The sequence below is a fragment of the Nuphar pumila genome, chromosome 6 (genome assembly GCF_984573655.1).
Source record: "Nuphar pumila chromosome 6, dmNupPumi1.hap1.1, whole genome shotgun sequence".
Lineage (NCBI taxonomy): Eukaryota > Viridiplantae > Streptophyta > Magnoliopsida > Nymphaeales > Nymphaeaceae > Nuphar > Nuphar pumila.
The window spans coordinates 89,019,276-89,037,769 of record NC_143254.1 but is presented as its reverse complement, the minus strand read 5'-3'; the positions used below and the strand labels follow the sequence as shown (position 1 = coordinate 89,037,769).

At 37.4% G+C, this 18,494-nt stretch overlaps 1 protein-coding gene across 1 annotated transcript in view; it reads left to right on the top strand.

Annotated features, from left to right (window-relative positions):
- The first annotated feature begins 7,790 nt into the window (after positions 1 to 7,790).
- The window catches only part of LOC149835087 (serine/threonine-protein kinase SAPK10-like), a 35,121-nt gene continuing 24,417 nt past the window's right edge, over positions 7,791 to 18,494 (top strand). The window contains exons 1-6 of the mRNA XM_090011685.1: positions 7,791 to 8,263; positions 8,780 to 8,854; positions 8,942 to 9,043; positions 9,122 to 9,175; positions 9,282 to 9,374; positions 9,738 to 9,830. Of these exons, the coding sequence (XP_089867811.1) occupies positions 8,087 to 8,263; positions 8,780 to 8,854; positions 8,942 to 9,043; positions 9,122 to 9,175; positions 9,282 to 9,374; positions 9,738 to 9,830 (594 nt within the window). The 5' untranslated portion in view covers positions 7,791 to 8,086. The remainder of the gene's footprint in view (positions 8,264 to 8,779; positions 8,855 to 8,941; positions 9,044 to 9,121; positions 9,176 to 9,281; positions 9,375 to 9,737; positions 9,831 to 18,494) is intronic.

The window sequence follows — 18,494 nt, the reverse complement described above, 5'->3', positions numbered from 1 at the left end:
TTAGGTAGGCGAATGACATGAAACCTATGAGGGGTTGCCGGAAAACGCCTTGGTCCATACATCGATTTACTCTATACAGTGGAATCGGCAGTATTAGCCTTGTATTGAACGCTCACAAAGAAGAAAAAAAATAAGAAGAAGCGCCCTTTTAAAAAGTTACAGAAAAATGGCAAAATTAGTCGACTGGAACAGTAGTTAGTCGACTGATAATATCATCAGTCGACTGATAATATCATCAGTCGACTGATAAACCCTTCAGTCGACTGCTGCTAAATTTTTTCCAGAAAACAGACATTCTGTCCGGTCAACTGATAAAACTTTCGGTCGACTAATTTTATGATCAGTCGACTGATAAACCCTTCAGTCGACTGCTGCTAAATTTTTTTCCAGAAAACAAACATTCTGTCCGGTCGACTGATAAAACTTTCGGTCGACTAATTTTATGATCAGTCGACTGATAAACCCTTCAGTCGACTGCTGCTAATTTTTTCCAGAAAACAAACATTCTGTCCGGTCGACTGATAAAACTTTTGGTCGACTAATTTTATAAAAAAAAATAACGTTTTGCTTAGAAGATTTGAAGCAAAAAGGTTGGTCGACCGGTGAGCCTATTGGTCGACTAATAAACATGAAAAATTGAGTAAAGAGTTTTCTAAAATGATTTTCATGAAGGGTTCTTTTAGAAAAGTTTTTCTAAAGACTTTTTAGGTGAAATGCCATTGAAATATCTATGAAGAAAATAGTTTCGATGGTAAACTAAATATGTGATTCACATATGGACTTTAGGATTATGTCGAATACATGGAACACGCATGATAAAGTTGGATAATGCCATGTTGCGGCATAACCTGTGGGGGTACGAAACGTACACTCGAGCTCATAAATAAAACTGAAAATGCCGAATGTTTAAGTACTCGACATAAAGTTGAAACAGAATTATGAGAATTTGTGGTTGGTGCCTTCGAGGCATTCGATGGGTAATGTGCATATACTAAGATCAACCTGAGTGTGGGTTGGGGTTTTGAAAATCCCCTGTGGTGCAATGACTTGCACATAAGAATAAATAAAATTAAAAATATGCACACATAACCTAAATATGGGATTCTGGGTATACCTGAAAGATGATATATGTTACTGGTTTCCCAGAGTTCTGGGTACATCTGAAAGACGATGTATGTTACTGGATCCAAACAAAACAAGAATAAAAATTATGCACATATATAATAATTATGGGATTCTGGGTATACCTGAAAGACGGTATATGTTACTGGTTTCCTGGGATACTGGGTATACCTAAAAACGGTATATGTTACAGGTTTCCCAGGGCTCTGGGTACACCTGAAAGATGGTGTATGTTACTGGACCCATGGTCAACCTTGGAGAGGGTAGGTGGTACAAGCTTCGTGGACATTCTAGTTTTTTTTGTGAGAGCTAGGCGTCTCACCCGGTCCCCAGTCCACGAAGTTAGGGGACCTGGACTACCAGTATATCCTAGGTGGTAGATGCAAGTCTTCTGCAGAAGTACGGGGTGCATCCTAATTTTTGTTTTAGCCACTAGGGAGTTCTCTCTCGGTCACTGACTGTCCCCTTTGGATATCCGTACAGCTAGTCATACGGGCTATTAAATAATAGACACCCGTATGGTCTCGGTCCGCTACGAGGTCTAAGCCTGTGCGTACGCACAGGGTAAGAGTAAGAGTAAGATAAGCATTAAATAATTTAAGTTGATTGTAAACTTATCTCTGAAGAATTATATACTGTTGATTTGACTTTAGTAAAACTTGTGGAATCTACAACTTGTACTAATGTGGATAATTATACCTCTAGTTCAGTCATCTTTTGCACTGTATCATGAATTAGAAAGCATAATCATCTTCTTAGAATGTTATAAACTTTCATGCTAGTTATATCTGCAGTTATTGCACATATTTGTACATAGGTCACTGAGCACCACATATAAATATAATGCTTCTTACGCAGCCAGGGGAGTCTGACCCTTCTGCTTTAAATGTTTTTCAGGTAGCAACTAATTGGAGCATCGGAGTGTCGTTTTGGATAAAGCCAAGAGATCTCATTTATTCAGTATTTTATATTTGAACTCTGATTAGTAGATTTACATTTCTGTTATGGGATGTAATTAATGACATTAATGTTTTAATTAATGAATGATATGTTTAGTACTTCTCTGTTTTACCCTGTAATGCACCCAACTTGTGTTTTCCGCACTTCCGCTATTTCAAAAAAAAAAATTTACTCCAAAATTTTTACTATAAAAAGTTGGGGCATTACAAGCGTAGTTTCCAAAAGAGAAATATATTGTACCTTAATATATTATGCCTGGTAGTGCTTATCACAATGGTCTAATTGAAAGAAGAAACCATATGCTTAAAAAAATTGCTCGAATGATGTTGAATCACACAAACCTTCTCATGACTTTGTGGAGTAAATTTCTTTATGAATCACACAAATAGCGTAGGTTCCTACGAAGGTTGTCTAAAAGGCTCCTTATGAGCTATAGACTGGTAGAAAACATTTTTTATCATATATGCGCATATGAAAATATCCAGCTAAAACTAAATTGTATAACCCACAGATAGGACAACTAATTGATTTTTCATTAGTTATCCAGAAAGATCAAAGAGTTTTAGATTTTATTGTCCATCTTATATACCACAGATAGTAAAAATAGATAAAGCAACATTTCTTGAAAATAGTTTTATTGGGATATATGCATCTCAAAGTTTTGAATTCAAAAAAATGCAGGATTAAGGTTCCATACCTGTGAAAGAAAAAAGTTCATTTTTTCTTATCATTGTTCATTTGGATAATGCTAGGAAAAATCCGATCAATGAACATCAATCCTAAGTAGAATAAGTTATTGATAAAGATATATAACAATAATAGAATGTAGATGTTTATTTTAAATCACCTGCAACACATCTATAGAGGTCTACAAGGATCAAGAAATTTGTTATTCATCTACACTATGTGATGTATTTGCAAGAGCTCAATGATTTCATAGACATTGATGATGATCCCTTTACCTTTGCAGAAGCTATTGAAAGTAAAAGAATGATACATTTGATCAATGTCATGAAAGAAAAGCTTGACTCTGTGACAGAAAATCAAGTGTAGAATTTTATACTTCGACCTTATGGAGTAAGACCTGTTGGTTGTAAGTGGGTCTTTAAGACCAAGATAGACTCCAAAGGGCAAGTGGAGAGGTACAAGGCTATGCTCATTGCAAAGGGTTTCACACAGATAGAGGGCATTGATTATAATGAGATTTTTTCTCTTATCTCAACCAAGGAATTGTTAAGGATAATTATGGACCTCGTAGCTCATTTTGATTTAGAGCTACATCAAATGGATATAAAAACTTCTTTTCTTAATAGGGATCTGAAAGATGAGATATATATGCAACAATCTCTTGACTTCAGTGTAAATGACTCAAATCATTTTGTTTATACATTGAAGAAATTAATTTATGAACTTAAACAAGCCTCTTATCAATAATATAAAAAGTTCAATTATGTAATTTTGAACTTTGGATTCACTGAAAGCATTTTTGATCAGTGCATATACCTTAAGGCTAATGAAAGTAAATTTGCAATTTTGATTTTATATGCTAGTGTTATTCTTCTTGCAACTAATAATTTGAGCTTTCTACATGAGACAAAAAATTTTCTTTTCTTTTATTTTGACATGAAGTACATGGGTAAGGCCACATATGTCCTTGGAATTAAGATCCGTCGTGATAGAACTAACAATGTTTTTGCCCTCTCTCATAAATCCTATATTCTTAAGGTTCTTAAAAGATATGAGACATAGAATTATTTTTCTGAATCGACACTCATAGTGAAAGGGGATAAATTGAGCCTAAAGGACTGTCCTTAGGATGAAAATGAAAAAGCTCAAATAGCAACGGTCTCATATGCTTCAGCAGTTGAGAGTTTACAGTGCACACAGACCTGCACATGATCAGATATTGTATTTGTTGTGAGAATGCTTGATAAATATCAGTCTAATTCAGACATTTCACATTGGAAGATAATGAAAAATGTTATACGTTATTTCCACCTGAGTCTGAACCAAACCCGACCCTTTGACACCCCTAGTCACACACACATAGTTAGCAATATGTCAAACAACAAAAATCATTAAATACTGAATGCGTTATATGAAAGTTCTCACATTGAAAAAGATGGCTGAGAACAACAAAGAATAAGGTGTCCCAAATAAAATGGTGAACAAAATGTATGGGTTTAATTCAGTTTTAATTTTACAAAACAGGGTAAAAAAGTAAACATGTATATGAGATTTTTCTATGAGAAACAAGTTAAGATATAAGAACAATGAGTTTCAAGAATCAGTATAATATGAACGCAAGATCTGATCCAATTGGATCCCTGAGTTTTTGTAAGTATTTTACTTGAATATTATAAGTTTTTGTGTTCTAAATGCTTCTCTGAAAAGAACACATTTTTTTGCCGATTTTTTGAGAGAGACTGAATTTCAATTGTTTTTCCCATTTTCAAAGTTTTAGTGAAAATAACGTGTTCTAAATGGAGTTTTGCTAACTATGTGCACACTCACACACATGTAAAGTTGTCGAAAGCATTTAAAACTTCTCATGAAGTTCACTTCGACAAGATAGTGTGAGACTAAACACATTCTTCTATGCTTCCAACTTTTTTTATGAGAAACTTGCATTTGAAAAATGGAAAGATTGTTTCTTCAAATATGATATTAAATTGAACTTCTTTAATATTGGAAATATAGATTTTTTTTATGTTGGAATTTTGTACTATAATTCAGAAACCATGTTTTTATTGTAAACCCCAATTACATGATTAGTAATTTTGGTCAAATTTAAAAGGCTTCAAAAGGTGTTTAAGCAAAAATAGAATTGTTAAATGCTCTTTTATCTTTTTTCCATTTCCAATTTTTAAATGCTCTTTTATGTTACTTGTTTCCATTTCTACTTATTATTTGCTTCTCTCGATTTAATAGGCAGTCCATGCCTCCTCATTGCCCTAAAGAATCTTACATCCGCCACAACCAAAGGGTTGTACAGTTTGAAACTTTAAAGCTCAGTTGAAGGCCCAAGCATAGTGACAAATATCGTGAGCTTTATGAAAATCTTGAGATAATATTGCGAGAATTTGCCTGAAAGTTTAAAACGACAATTTCTCGCAAGATTTTCAAAATATCATGAGATTTATGAAAAAACATAAATACCGTGTATTTTTATTTTCAAATGGCTATTTATCATGAAAAAATGTGTATTTTTATTTTCAAATAATTTTTATTAATATTTTCTTATAAAAAATATTTTATTATTTTTGAATTTATTTTTTTATTGTTGAGATTTTGCCAAAAAAATGCAAGATTTATAAAAAATTTCAATTTCTCACGAGGTTTTGAAAAATGAGATTTTGTCGAAAAAAAATGTTTGTCACTATGGGCCCAGGATCAAATCTTGATAGCTCATGGGGGCTGTGGCTTTATCACGGTTGGGGCAGATAAGACTGGGTGATCATATCTTCAACCAGGAATTTTACTTCACAAGGAGGCAGGCCCATTAAGTGAACCAGTTCTCAGCCAGGATTCATTTATCATTTAAAAACATAAAACAAAAAGCTCATTACAGCCCGTACCTTACATTGGCTCAACTGCTAAGTGGAAACTTAATAATAATAATAATAATAATAATAATAATAATAATAATAATAATATTATTATTATTATTATTATTATTATTACTTACTATAAATAGCCCATCCTTACAAGGAGGTTGCACATGTGTGTGTATTTCACTAGCATATGAGAACTAAAAATATCAGCATTTTCAAAGCTTTTTTTTGCAAATCCAACCATGTACATGTGTTTGGCATGATAAATTTGCTAGGAATCAACTATTTGATCGCAAATCTTAACAAATTCCTCATATGGATATGACGGTAAATTTGTATCACAAAACATGTCAGTACTCTGGTACAACATGAAAAATGTGGTAGACACTGAGTCTATACAAAGACGAACCCACGAGCTGAGAGAGATCTCGGGTCCAATCCCACGAGCGCACCAACCTGTGTGTGGCCAGCCAAAGTAAAATGTGTACCTCACACATGCATATCCAACCTAGCTTATTAAAATGAGGGAGCTCGAATCATCATACCGCTGCCTCGTGGTCATGGGCTCATGGCAACTCATGAAGGTGCACGCATTTATGTGTTTTGTTAAATAGACGCTGACATATGTGCTTGAGTGCATGCAGGGTCACTTATTAATAGTGCACAGACACCGTGGTCCACGCTGCAACAGTAAGCAGCACACTTGATGGGTTTTGAGTCGTTCCTTTGGCATCACCACCACCTTTTTGGGCCTGGTAAAAGGACGACAGATCGGGTGCAATCACATTGCACACTTTAGTGTGCTGCCACACCTAATCTGCCTCCGAGCCCCCCACAGCTGACAGTTTGTACCCTAGAGATAGAAGGCAATCAGGTGCAGCGGCACACTCAAAGCTTGTAATGTGATTGCACCGGAGATCTGCCCTCTCGCAAAAGGACAGTCCCTTTGCAAATGGGACCATTGATGATGGTTGATAAAAGAGGTTTGATGAGGCACAAGGAAATCTTGATTGGAAAAGTGTTTAATGAGCTTTGAATGCCATTCATCACCCAAAAACCAACAGCAGGAAAGGGTCCCCTACATAGATGTGCCCCCACAACGCCTTTTCGATCATGTCATCCTTTTAGACCAATGAATGGTCAGAATCAGTTTGGAACATCCTTTTTGTTTAAAATATTTGAGACCTGAAGATACAATTTTGAATTGGCAAGTAGGGAATTGTGGTTATTGGTCCAGTTTGTAAGGATGGCAAGTACAAAAAACTTGCAGATATCTTTAAACTCTCTATAAAACTGATTTTAACTCTAGAAATATACTTTAAAATTTAACAAGCTGATTTAATTGGTGAATTGACTAGATTGCATTTCATTTATATAATACAGTTTTTCATATAAGTCTCATCATTCTATCGAAAAAAAAAAGCTCTTTAATCATCAAACCAAAAAAAAAAAACACCAATATCTTCTTACTGTTTATCATGGTTACCATCTCTACATTGTCTCCTTTTGCCTAAATTTAAAGTACATAATTACAGATATGCCGCAATTATATGGACAATATCTGAATAATTGAATACAACCATAGATTTTTGACACATGAACATAACAAGCGCTTGTTTCACCTTTTGGTCATTAGGGAAAATTACCAAGTAATTTTTCTTAAATGACCAAAATGCCACTGTTGCACAGCCACATGCTGCTCCCCAAAAAACAGCACGGATCACCTGAGTGGGACTCGCATGTGACTTTTTAACCGTTACCGGCCACCGCCCGACTTGCACATATTTCCATAAATACCTAAGGGCATTTTTGTCACCCTATAAAAAGGCTAGATTTCACGCCGGCCAATAACCTCTGATCTCATTCTGTTGGTTTCCGCAAAACGGCCAAATTTTAGACCACCGCGGGCCTTCGCTCCAGGAGGATATCACAGTCGATCTGAAAAAAGAGGAGGATAAATTAGTCATTTAAGTAACCGGAGGTCCGGCACCCCTTACGGGCAGCCATCTCGAAAGGCGCGCAGCTCTGACCCACCAGCAACAACCGGCTAAAGCCGTAAAACCGATGACGTGGCACCGCTAGCGGTATTGTCAACCGGCGGTAATCAAATGCAGTTTAATCCATTGAGAAATTAAATCACTCTCTCTCTCTTTCTGGTTAAAGCAGTTCACGAGTCCCCTCTCTCTCTCTCTCTCGAGTAGCCCTAATTTTTGTGCCCTAGATCAGAGGGAGAGATCGTTTTCCCCGTGAGAATTCACGGATCAGATCTGAGTGGTTCCTTTTTGCTTCATCCGTGTTCGTCCGCTCCTTTCTTCCCCTTTCTCTGCATCCGCGAGGGGTCACGTTCGGCTGGAATCGGCTCTTTCCTTTGGGGTTTTCCGGCATAATTTGCAGGATAATGTGAAGGGAGTTCGGGCGAGGGTCGTTTCCTCCTCCCGGCATCCGGAGACATGGATCGGTCCGCAATTACCGTCGGCCCTGGCATGGACATGCCGATAATGCACGACAGCGATCGGTACGAGCTCGTCCGGGACATCGGCTCGGGGAATTTTGGCATTGCGAGGCTGATGAGGGACAAGCAGACGAAGGAACTCGTGGCCGTCAAATATATCGAGCGCGGAGAGAAGGTACTACCCTTCCGACGTTCTCTCTTTTCTGATTCTGATATCTTTCTTCCTGCATGTGAACTTTATGTATTTTCCCCATTAAATTCGGTTGAGCGATTTGGTTAGCTTCTTCGTCAGATGTTTTTTAAATTAATTTAGTTATCATGTTTTGATAAAGTTGAGTTTGATTTTCTCTGAGCTTTGTCGATTTATCTAATTTTACTTTTCCTTCAAACTAATTGTAAAGTTAGTCACTAGACGTGCAAAATATGCTTTGTTGTCATCATCTGTTGTGATGTTGAAGTCCCGATCCCATATATTTTATCAAGCTCATTTAGTTTTAGATGATTTCAAGCCAATTTTTGTGCAGAAGGGACGATCAGAATTTAACCTGTGTTGACAACAAATAGTTTGGTTTATTTTCTGAGATTCATAAAGAGTCCCGCAATTGCAGTTTGTGTTGCCTCGTTAGAGATTTTTCTTTTGGGAAAGTACTTTTTTCTTCTTCTTCTTACCATGTTGTGTTTTCTGCAACAGATTGATGAAAATGTACAGAGAGAAATTATTAATCATAGATCGTTGAGGCATCCTAACATCGTTAGGTTCAAAGAGGTTTGTTTGACTCACTATGGGTTCCTGCTTCTTTGGAAGGAAGTATGCTGATGACTCTCTCTTTCTCTCTCATTGTGAATTGTATAGGTTATATTGACACCAACACATTTGGCGATCGTTATGGAGTATGCAGCCGGTGGGGAGCTTTTTAATCGCATTTGTAATGCAGGTCGCTTCAGTGAGGATGAGGTTGGTTAATATATGTCTGAACGCTCTTGTTCTTCTGGCACTTGGTTCATGTGCTGTTAAATTCTGTTGTCTGTGCAGGCACGTTTCTTCTTTCAGCAACTAATCTCAGGCGTTAGTTACTGTCACTCTATGGTACTTATTCATTGTTCTTCAATGCTATTTTGGTCCAACAATATCGTCCCATTATTTGTTAGGGTATTACTGATGATGTAAACCTTTTCTCCTTTATGTCATGAAGCAAGTTTGTCACCGCGACCTGAAACTCGAAAACACACTTTTAGATGGGAGTCCAGCTCCTCGTCTGAAGATTTGCGACTTTGGCTATTCAAAGGTAAAAATGCTGTATCCAAAATTGTTCGTGTTTTTGTGATATGGCTACATGTTTTGTTACATGGTTTCCATATATATGTCGGAAACCTTGTTTCAACATGCTTGTACCATGCATATCCACACTTACACTTCTTGCCTTAGCAAGCAATATGATATCCTCTTTTAAAATTGTTTTCACCCATTCAACTATCTTGCTATGCCAAAAATTACTGTTTCTATAGTGGAAATTTCCCTGTTTTTTTAAAAGACAATTTTTATGCAAGTGGAAGCATCATTGACTATATAATTTGTGAGTGATGGTCAAGAGTCTGTGATATTCATGTTCGGTCATTCTAATCTTGGGAAATTTTGAAATTCTTTTTAGTCCTCTGTGTTGCACTCACAGCCAAAGTCTACTGTTGGTACTCCTGCATACATTGCACCAGAAGTACTACTGAACAAGGAATATGATGGGAAGGTAAGATAAGCATCCTTTAGCCCCTTTGCAAAGGTATCAATAACGACAAAAAAATGTTATTGTTGCTACTATGGTACTACCACTACTGCTACTACTACTACTACTACTACTGCTTCTGCTACTGCTATTACTACTTGTACGGCTACTGTTATTACTAGTACGGCTGCTACTGCTGCTATTATTGTTGTTGTGGCTTTTGCCACATTTTGTGTGAGAAACTTCCATATCATGCTAAATTAATTCGTGCATTGTGCTAGTGCCATGTATGTTTGAGTTGATGGATAATGTGTACTCCAGTTTCAAGAGTACAATTTCTATAGTTCATATTTGCAATTTATTTGGATTGCTCTGCTACCTACTCTGTCTTGTTATTCTGGTGCTTTTCCTATATAAGTATCTTGTATCTGCTCTATGCTTTTCTATGTTAACTTCAGCATATTTTCTCCTTTTCTTTTATAAGCAAAACTTGCTCCTTTCTAACTTTAAAAGCTTGATTATTTTTTTCCTTGTCTTGTCTATGCGTTTGACCACTCGTAGAATGGAAAAAAACAGGAAGCTTTTTACATATACCACATACTAAAGGTTTTCTGTGGTCTATGAATGCATAAGCGTCCATGAAGCTGAGAGAATTATGAATTCTCTCAAACTAAGAGAGGAGATTTAATGGGGAAGGGAGGGTCTGGTTGACCAAATCTTTTGAGAAAATGTTGAAATGAAACAAAATGCCAAACTAATGAGAAAAATGGACATTGATGCTTGTTTACGAAATAAAGGAATTCTCTATGATTCTTCCAATTAATTTCTGTGTCATGATGACAATGATGGCTATTACCTTTTTGAAGCTAACAAGATGAAGCAATACTGAGGTGCAGAAAAAAGAATTCCAGTGGTTGTGTTGGCTGATAGCAAAATAAAGGGAAGGGGGGAGAGACAGAGGGCATTACCATTCAAGAGGAGGGAGAGGAAAGATACTGGATAAAATAAGCTAACTCCTGAGTCTAATCATGTGTAACACCTGTGAAAATCTTTGACCCTACTGTTCGTGCAAATTTGACATAGTCCCAGGAAGGTTTGTCTTGAGGTCAGGTGCCCAAGCTAGACATCAGAATGGCTTGGTTTGTAAAATTGATAGTGAGTCAATGCACATATTGTTTATTTATAGCACTGACTTCCTAAAAAGGTCCCCACCAAGCTGATAATAGCATCTCCAAATGCCATCCATTTCTTACCTTCAGGTGATAGGAGAATGCCCAATCTGGCCGATATCTTTTTTAATCGATAACTTAGTCTTTTTGAACAAGCGGGAAAGAAGAGGCTGCAAGGTAGTTAAGGAAAATAAGTCCTTTATTGTGTTTCCCATTGTAAGACTCTGTCCTGCATCTTGATGTAAATCCTCTTGTGGTTAACTGGCTACTCAAAGGAGAGGACTCGGATGATGCTTTCAACTTCCTTACAGTTTTTTATTTTATTTATTAATATGATATTTTCTGGGATGACAGGTTCTCATGGTTCCTACCAAATGCTTGGTACTCATAGTCAAACCTAGCTCATTAGAGACTACAAGACACATGTTGTAAAAAAGGAAGCCCGTGGGATCTAACCATTCACCAAATCCACATTCTGTAGGCCTTTACCGTATATAAATCTTTTGCCCTACTATAACAAGGCTCTCTAACTTCACGTATTATGTATTTCTTGAAATGGATAATAATTTGGAGGAACCTCCTCAACTAGAGGGTGTTCTTTTGTCACACTAGTCTCCATCTCCCACCAACATGAAATTATTGACTCAAAATTTCGAAGGTCGCGAAGGTCTGTGACTTGCTGATAACCCAAAACCAATGGGCCAACACCTAAGGGTGGAGTGAAGGGTATATTTTGTTATAATCAACTGGATTGCTGGAGTTTCATAATTGAACATGCTTTTTCCTCCACCACTTCTCAAGAAAAGCTAGACTGTTTTATCCAAATGATGAATTCTTTGCTATCATATACCCGCTGAGAGAAAGACATTCTTCCAGTCATTTAAGTGTTGTTGTCTGATACCTTTGTCGCTTGAAAATTCACCCACACACGTGTACAGAAAGGATTGACCTATCAGATATTTCTGAAAATTCTTGCAGGTTGTTGGAGTTGATATTGAGCTAAAGTGAATCGTTGAAAGAATGATTGAGTGGATAACTGGATATAATGTTGACATTTTACTTGGATATAAAATGACATGGTTCTGCATCTTAAGTGACACCACTGGAACCTGCTCATGGTCCAGCAGTTGAATTGGGCCGACTGATATCAGCAAGCATGATCCAAAATAATGCATGCATGTCCATGTACGTGTATGTGTGGACTTGTGCATGTGTTTGTTTGCATCAGTGAGCATCAATGTCCAACAATTTGCATTGAATTTCCTTACTGATTTATTCTAAGGGATGCATTACTATTCTGATGGCTTGCTTTAGAGAATCATCTTGGGATGAACGTTATGTTTTCAAGTTGACTAGGCCCCTAAGTATAAACAAAATTAAAGGACCTTCCAGCAGTGTAATATTTTCAGCCATCCACATGTTAGAAATTCTTGTATGCCTTTACTATCATTATTTTGTTTTTATGCAGTCTCCTTGTATAAAGGTTTTGGCTGATCTAACCTGTCCAAGCAACCAAGTCATTCTTCCTACAGTGTTCATTGCAAACTTAAAGACAACATGAAGAGTTAAGGATGATCCATAAGGATGTCATGTGTTCAAGATGTTAATATTTGGCACTTTAAAGTGATGGATTGAACAAGAAATAATTGAGATATGCTGTGGGCTTTGGATTTGGTTCAAACTGTATTTATTCTTGAAAAATGGAAGTCAAATAAAGATTACTGATTCTATTTGGGATTGCACAATCTAAGGGTCGAACATTTATTTCTCCGAATGGTCATTGGGATTTCATACTGTCTTACATTGCTAATAGTGGAGATTGGTCATACATAGATACATCAGGGAAAGCAACTCTGCCTATGGTTTCGGTTTGGCTTGGTGATGATGGTCATTCATCAAAAAAGCAGAAGGGCATGCCCAATTAGGAAAATGTCCACCCAAGTCTTCCATTTGATGCTTGGATAACCCTAGAACAAGTGGGAATAGGTGTAATGATCTCTCTCTCTCTCTCTCCTATTAATAGACGCTATTCTGTGGCTCATGGAGAATAGGTTCATTATCTTAAAGTGGTTTTGGGTGTTTAAAAGAGCAACTTCAAACCAAAAAGGTGTTCTGTTAGAATAATTTATGGTTCAAGCCCCAGGAATTCAACACTATACCTCTGAAACCAGCATCTATTCTTTTACAGACTGATCTGGCCTGTACATTATGGTATTTCCCTGATTTGACTGTCCAATTTGAGGATTTTTGGAACATGCTTTTTGAATAAAATGGCCTCTCTCTTTCTCATCTTTTTTTGTAGGCTCACCTCAAGGTTGACTTGGAATTACTGTAGCAGAACCAACAGTTGATGAAAAAAGAGAAGCCCGTTTAGTTTGTTTTGATTGCTTTGTATTAAGGTTGAAAACTGAGCAATTTATTCCTAGACATGATTGCAGACCATAAAATTTCAGCATTTTACTGTGGGCAATATAAGCAGCCTATAAGATTGCCTAGTCTAACTTGTTGCCACGTAGATAACCTGTGATAACCTATCTTGTGTTGGCCAGATGCAAGTTGGACCTTGCTTTTGACATAGTTATTAGTCAAGCGGTTGTGCAAGCTTACTTCTTGTCCCAAGATGATAAAATGATTGTATGATGAAGAAAATAGGGATGGCAATGGACCAGGGCCGAGGCGGGGGACAAGGTCTCCACCCCCGCCCCGTCTCAAAATTCTGTCCTCCATCCCCTCACGGGTTTTGATTTTAACCTCTATCCCCGGTCCAAACGGGGCGAGGCGGGGCCCTGATTCTCCCCGGTCCACTGCCATCCCTAAAGGTATTTTAGTTATTTTACTAACGGGGATCGGGGGCGGGGCGGGGCGAGGCAGGGCGGGTCTAGATAAAACGTAAGTCCATCCCCACCTCCATCCCCACACGGGTTTTGATTTTTGTTAAATTATATATATATATATATATATATATATATATATATATATATATATATATATATATATCTTTTGTAATGCCCACTAGGGGCAAATTAGTCTTTTCACTTGTAAATACACATGTCTATTAGGGATTTTTTTTTTTGTTTTTTAATTCTTTTTTGTTTTCTTGTTTTTCTTTATTTTTCTTTTTGCTTTTGAAATGGACCCACATAAGAGCCCAACGACTCTATGGGAGCCCCTTTGCTTCCATTTGTTGTATAAATAAGGGGACTTGCCCCACCACAATATATGCTTGTAAAAGCATTCTCAACAAGAGATTGTTTATATTTTTAAGCTCTCTCTCTCTCTCTCATATTGTGTGTGTTTGTCACTTGCCACTTTGTGGCCTAGTGTATTTTTGCCCATTAGTGGCTTCTTGCTTATATGCTATGTCACATGGGTGCGGGTGCGGAGATGCGGCACTTTAAAAAACCTTGGGTGCGGGGGGTGCGGCAGGGCAAAAAATGTAAAAAATTATATATATATATATAATTTTTAACATTGTCGTAATATCATTCATCATGCATGCAATAAATCAAATTAACAATCTATAATTCTATTCTACATCATAAAAACTAGCACATTACCATCAAGTGCTCCACAAAAACTGGGTCAAAATGTGCAACTCAAAACAAAACATAGACAATCCATCATAGAATACACATTACCTTCAGAAAATTGTCACTAAAATTCCAAAAAAAGAAAAGACATAAATGCAGAAGCTTCTAAGCATCAAAACAAAGCTGAGCAACCAACTTAACCATATAACAATTTAGATTATCCATCTTTTAATCATGACATCCTGAATAATCCATCTGTATAAATGATATATTACAATTCCACATTATGTTAGCATGAAATAGTCAAAATCCATTCATTTGATCAAGCTCCACAAAACCCATTTTAATTTTTAGCATAGAATCAAAAGCCCCAAAATCAAATAGTCAAAGATCTCCAAAAAATAAATACAAATTTCATTAACTATATACCTCTATAGCACTATGTCACAGGGATTCGGCTAGCAGGGTGCCACACCCGCGTCGATGCGACTCGACGCGGGTGCGGCCAACCCGACCTTGGGTGCGGTGACCGCACCCAGGGTCATTTCGATCCATTTTTTTTGGATTTTTTTTTAAAATTTGCCCTATGAAATGGGCTGCAGAATTTAAAAAAAAATTCTTGGGAGGGGGGGGGGGGGCGTTGCCCCCTATAACCCCCCGCAAGGCCCCCCCCCCCCCCTTATATATATATTTTACATTTTTGCCCCTGCTGCACCCCCGGACCCGGGTTTTTTGGAAGTGCCGAATCCTCGCACCCATGTGACATAGCTATAGCATCATCAATTCATCGAGAAATTTTGGAATGCCCAAACCCCCTAAATAACATTATTGAAAAAATTTCTGAATGCCCAAAACCCCTAAATAACATTATTGAAAAAATTTCGGAATGCCCAAAACCCCCAAAAAACATTATTGAAATTTTTTTGAAATGTCCAAAACACTTATTAATAAAAACCCTAGATCATGGAGAGAGAGAGAGAGAGAGAGAGAGAGAGAGAGAGAGAGAGAGAGAGAGAGAGAGAGAGAGAGAGACCTGACAACTGAGGAGGAGCGACCGAAAGGAGTCGGAGACCATTGGCGTCAGCGAAGGCGTCAACTTCAGGAGGGAGGCTCGGGAGGATTAGGGCAAAAGTATTTTGCCCTAATCCTCCTCCTCTCAACCAATAAAACATCGGGCGATTTTTTTTTAGTCCTAAATTTGGACACAAGTTTTGGGATGAAGGCGTAGTTGTTGTTGTTGTAAATTTGGACACAAATGACCTTGGGTGCGTTGACCACACCTAGAATTTGGTTGACCATGTCGGGTGCCGCACCCACATCGCGTTGCGTCGACGCAGGTGCAGCACCCGGTTGGCCGAATCCCTGTGACTTAGCTTGTATGCTTGTGCATCTCTTGTAGTCACTTGATGACATTGTTCTTTGCACTAGTGTTTTATTACATGGTATTAGAGCCACTAGGTATTGGAAGCACTATTGAGACTACTCTTTCTTATGTTTGAGTGATTTTGAGATTCATGCCCTTGTTCTTCTTCAACTCCTTCCATGATGGTTGACAAAGATGCAAAGATTGACCTTTCTTTTAAATTGAATGGGACTAACTATTAGAATGTGGGCGGCCGCTATGGAAAACAACCTCAAAGGTAAGAAACTTTGAAGATATATATATGGAACCATTCCAGAACAACAATTGAAGTGCACCAAAGAGGGGAATGAAGAAAAAACCTTAAGTGATTAAAAAAAGGCCAAAGCTATTCAAGAACACCAATCTAAAGTTGAAGATTGGGAAAGTGAGCATGCCAAAATATTGACATGGTTCATGAATAACGTGAAACTCAAGATTTGTTCTAATATAGCCAAATTCAAAAAAGCAAACGAAACATGGTTCTTCATAAAAGGTATGTTCACTCAAAATGACCTTGCTAGGCACTTCTTTTTACAAGAAAAAATATGAAGAACCAAGCAAGGGGATATGAGTATTAGAGATTATTATAATACTCTATTCCCTCTATGGGATGAACTTGCTCTCCTCGAACTATAATGGAAATGAAGCGCTATTGCCATAAGGTAAGAGCCATGGTTGCCAGTTGAGGAAGCGAGAGCGGGAAGCGATACGGGAAGTGGGAGCGGGAAGCGAGGCACTTTCAAAATTTTAGGAAGCGGGGAAGCGTGGGACCACTTAGGACCTATTCGGGAAGTGTCTCGGAAGCGACCTAGGAAGCGTCTCGGAAGCGAGGGGGAAGCGAAAAAAAATAAAAATAAAAAAATAAAAATACAAAAAAATTGAAAAAAACAGGGGAAGCGAGGGGGAAGCGTGGGGAAAGCGTGATGGGAAGCACGCTTCCCATTAAAGGGAAGCACGTCCCCCATTAAAGGGAAACACGTCCCCCATTAAAGGGAAGCACGCTTCCCAAAAAAGGGGGACGCTTCCCCCCACGCTTCGGAAGTGCAACGTTTCGCGCTTCCCCTTTTAGCTAGGCGCTTCCGGTAACCCTGGTAAGAGCAAATGGAGAGAGAGATTTTTTCAATTTTTTCATGGCCTTCATTTCGAATTTGAATAACTAAGAGGATCCCTTCTTCATAGGGCTTCTAGTTTTCTTAGTGAAATCCTTGTCGACTTATGCTAAGAAGAAACTCACTTGTCTCTTAAAAAGGACTTTGATGAGGTCCATGCAGTATCTAGACCAAAAAATAACATGAAGACATATAAACCTCCTCATTTTTGGAAAAATAACAATGGCGGAGGAAGAAAAATTATTTATCACCATTGTAATGAATCGGGTCGTCTTCGTCCGAATTGTCCTAAGCTTAAAATCAAGGTGGATTATGTTGGAGATAGTCCAAGCAATTCAAATGAAGAATCAAAGAGATTGAGACATAAAGGACTTTATTGCTCAACTTACAAAAACTCTCCAACAATTCATGCGAATTAACTCTTCTACACCTTTCACCTCTGGTGCCGCGATATCATCAACTCCCGGTATGTCCTCTTGAATCCTTGATTCGGGTGCCTCATTTCTTATATGTCTGAATGCATCTCTTTTATCCAAACCAAGTCTTAATTCTTTTAAATCATTCGTTTTCACGTCCTATGGAACATCATTAGATGTTGAAGAAATGGAAAACTTTGAAAAAGTTTTTAGTCAAGGCAAAGAATTTCATATGTCAAAGATTAGAATCATTCAAAAACTTAAAATCTTTTTTTCGTTTCTCAAATAACCGATTTTGGATGTAGTATCTATTTTTCACCAACCAATTGCTACGTGCAAGATTTTCGGTCCAAAAGCGGATTGGGCAAGGCCATATAAGAAGAGACTTATATTACATGGATTTTTTGTATTTGTCATCCAAATCATTTTGTAATCATATCCAATCTAAAGATTTTGGTACTTGGCACAAGAGGCTTTGTCACCCTAGTATTTTTAAGTTATATCGTTTTTCTTTTTTGAAAAAATTTTGTAATGAAAAAGAATTTATATTCAATGATTGTATCCTTGAAAAAATGCATTATCTTCCTTATCCACATAACAATTTTATTTCCAAGCGACCATTTGAATTAGTGCATTCGGATCAGTGTATGCACGAAAAAAAGAAAGAAAAGAAGAAGAAGAAGAAAACCTCACCTCAGTTTTTGGTAGAGTGCCTCGTTAAGCCTCAACGCTTTCCACAACATTGATTCAGATGTATGTGGACCGGCACCCCTTATGTCTAAAGGAGAATATTCATATTATGTTGTTTTTATTGATGATTTTACAAGATAGACTTGGGTTTATTTTATAAAAAACAAATCCGATGTTTTCTCTATCTTTAAAGAATTTCATATTCTTACTCAAAATCAATTTCAAAATAACATAGCCATTTTTAGATTCGATTTCGGAGGTGAATAATGTCCAATGAATTTCAAAACTATCTTAAACAAAGTGGTATTATTCATAAAAAATCTTATCCTAAAGCTCCTCAAGAAACTGGTTTTGCCGAAAGAAAACATAGGC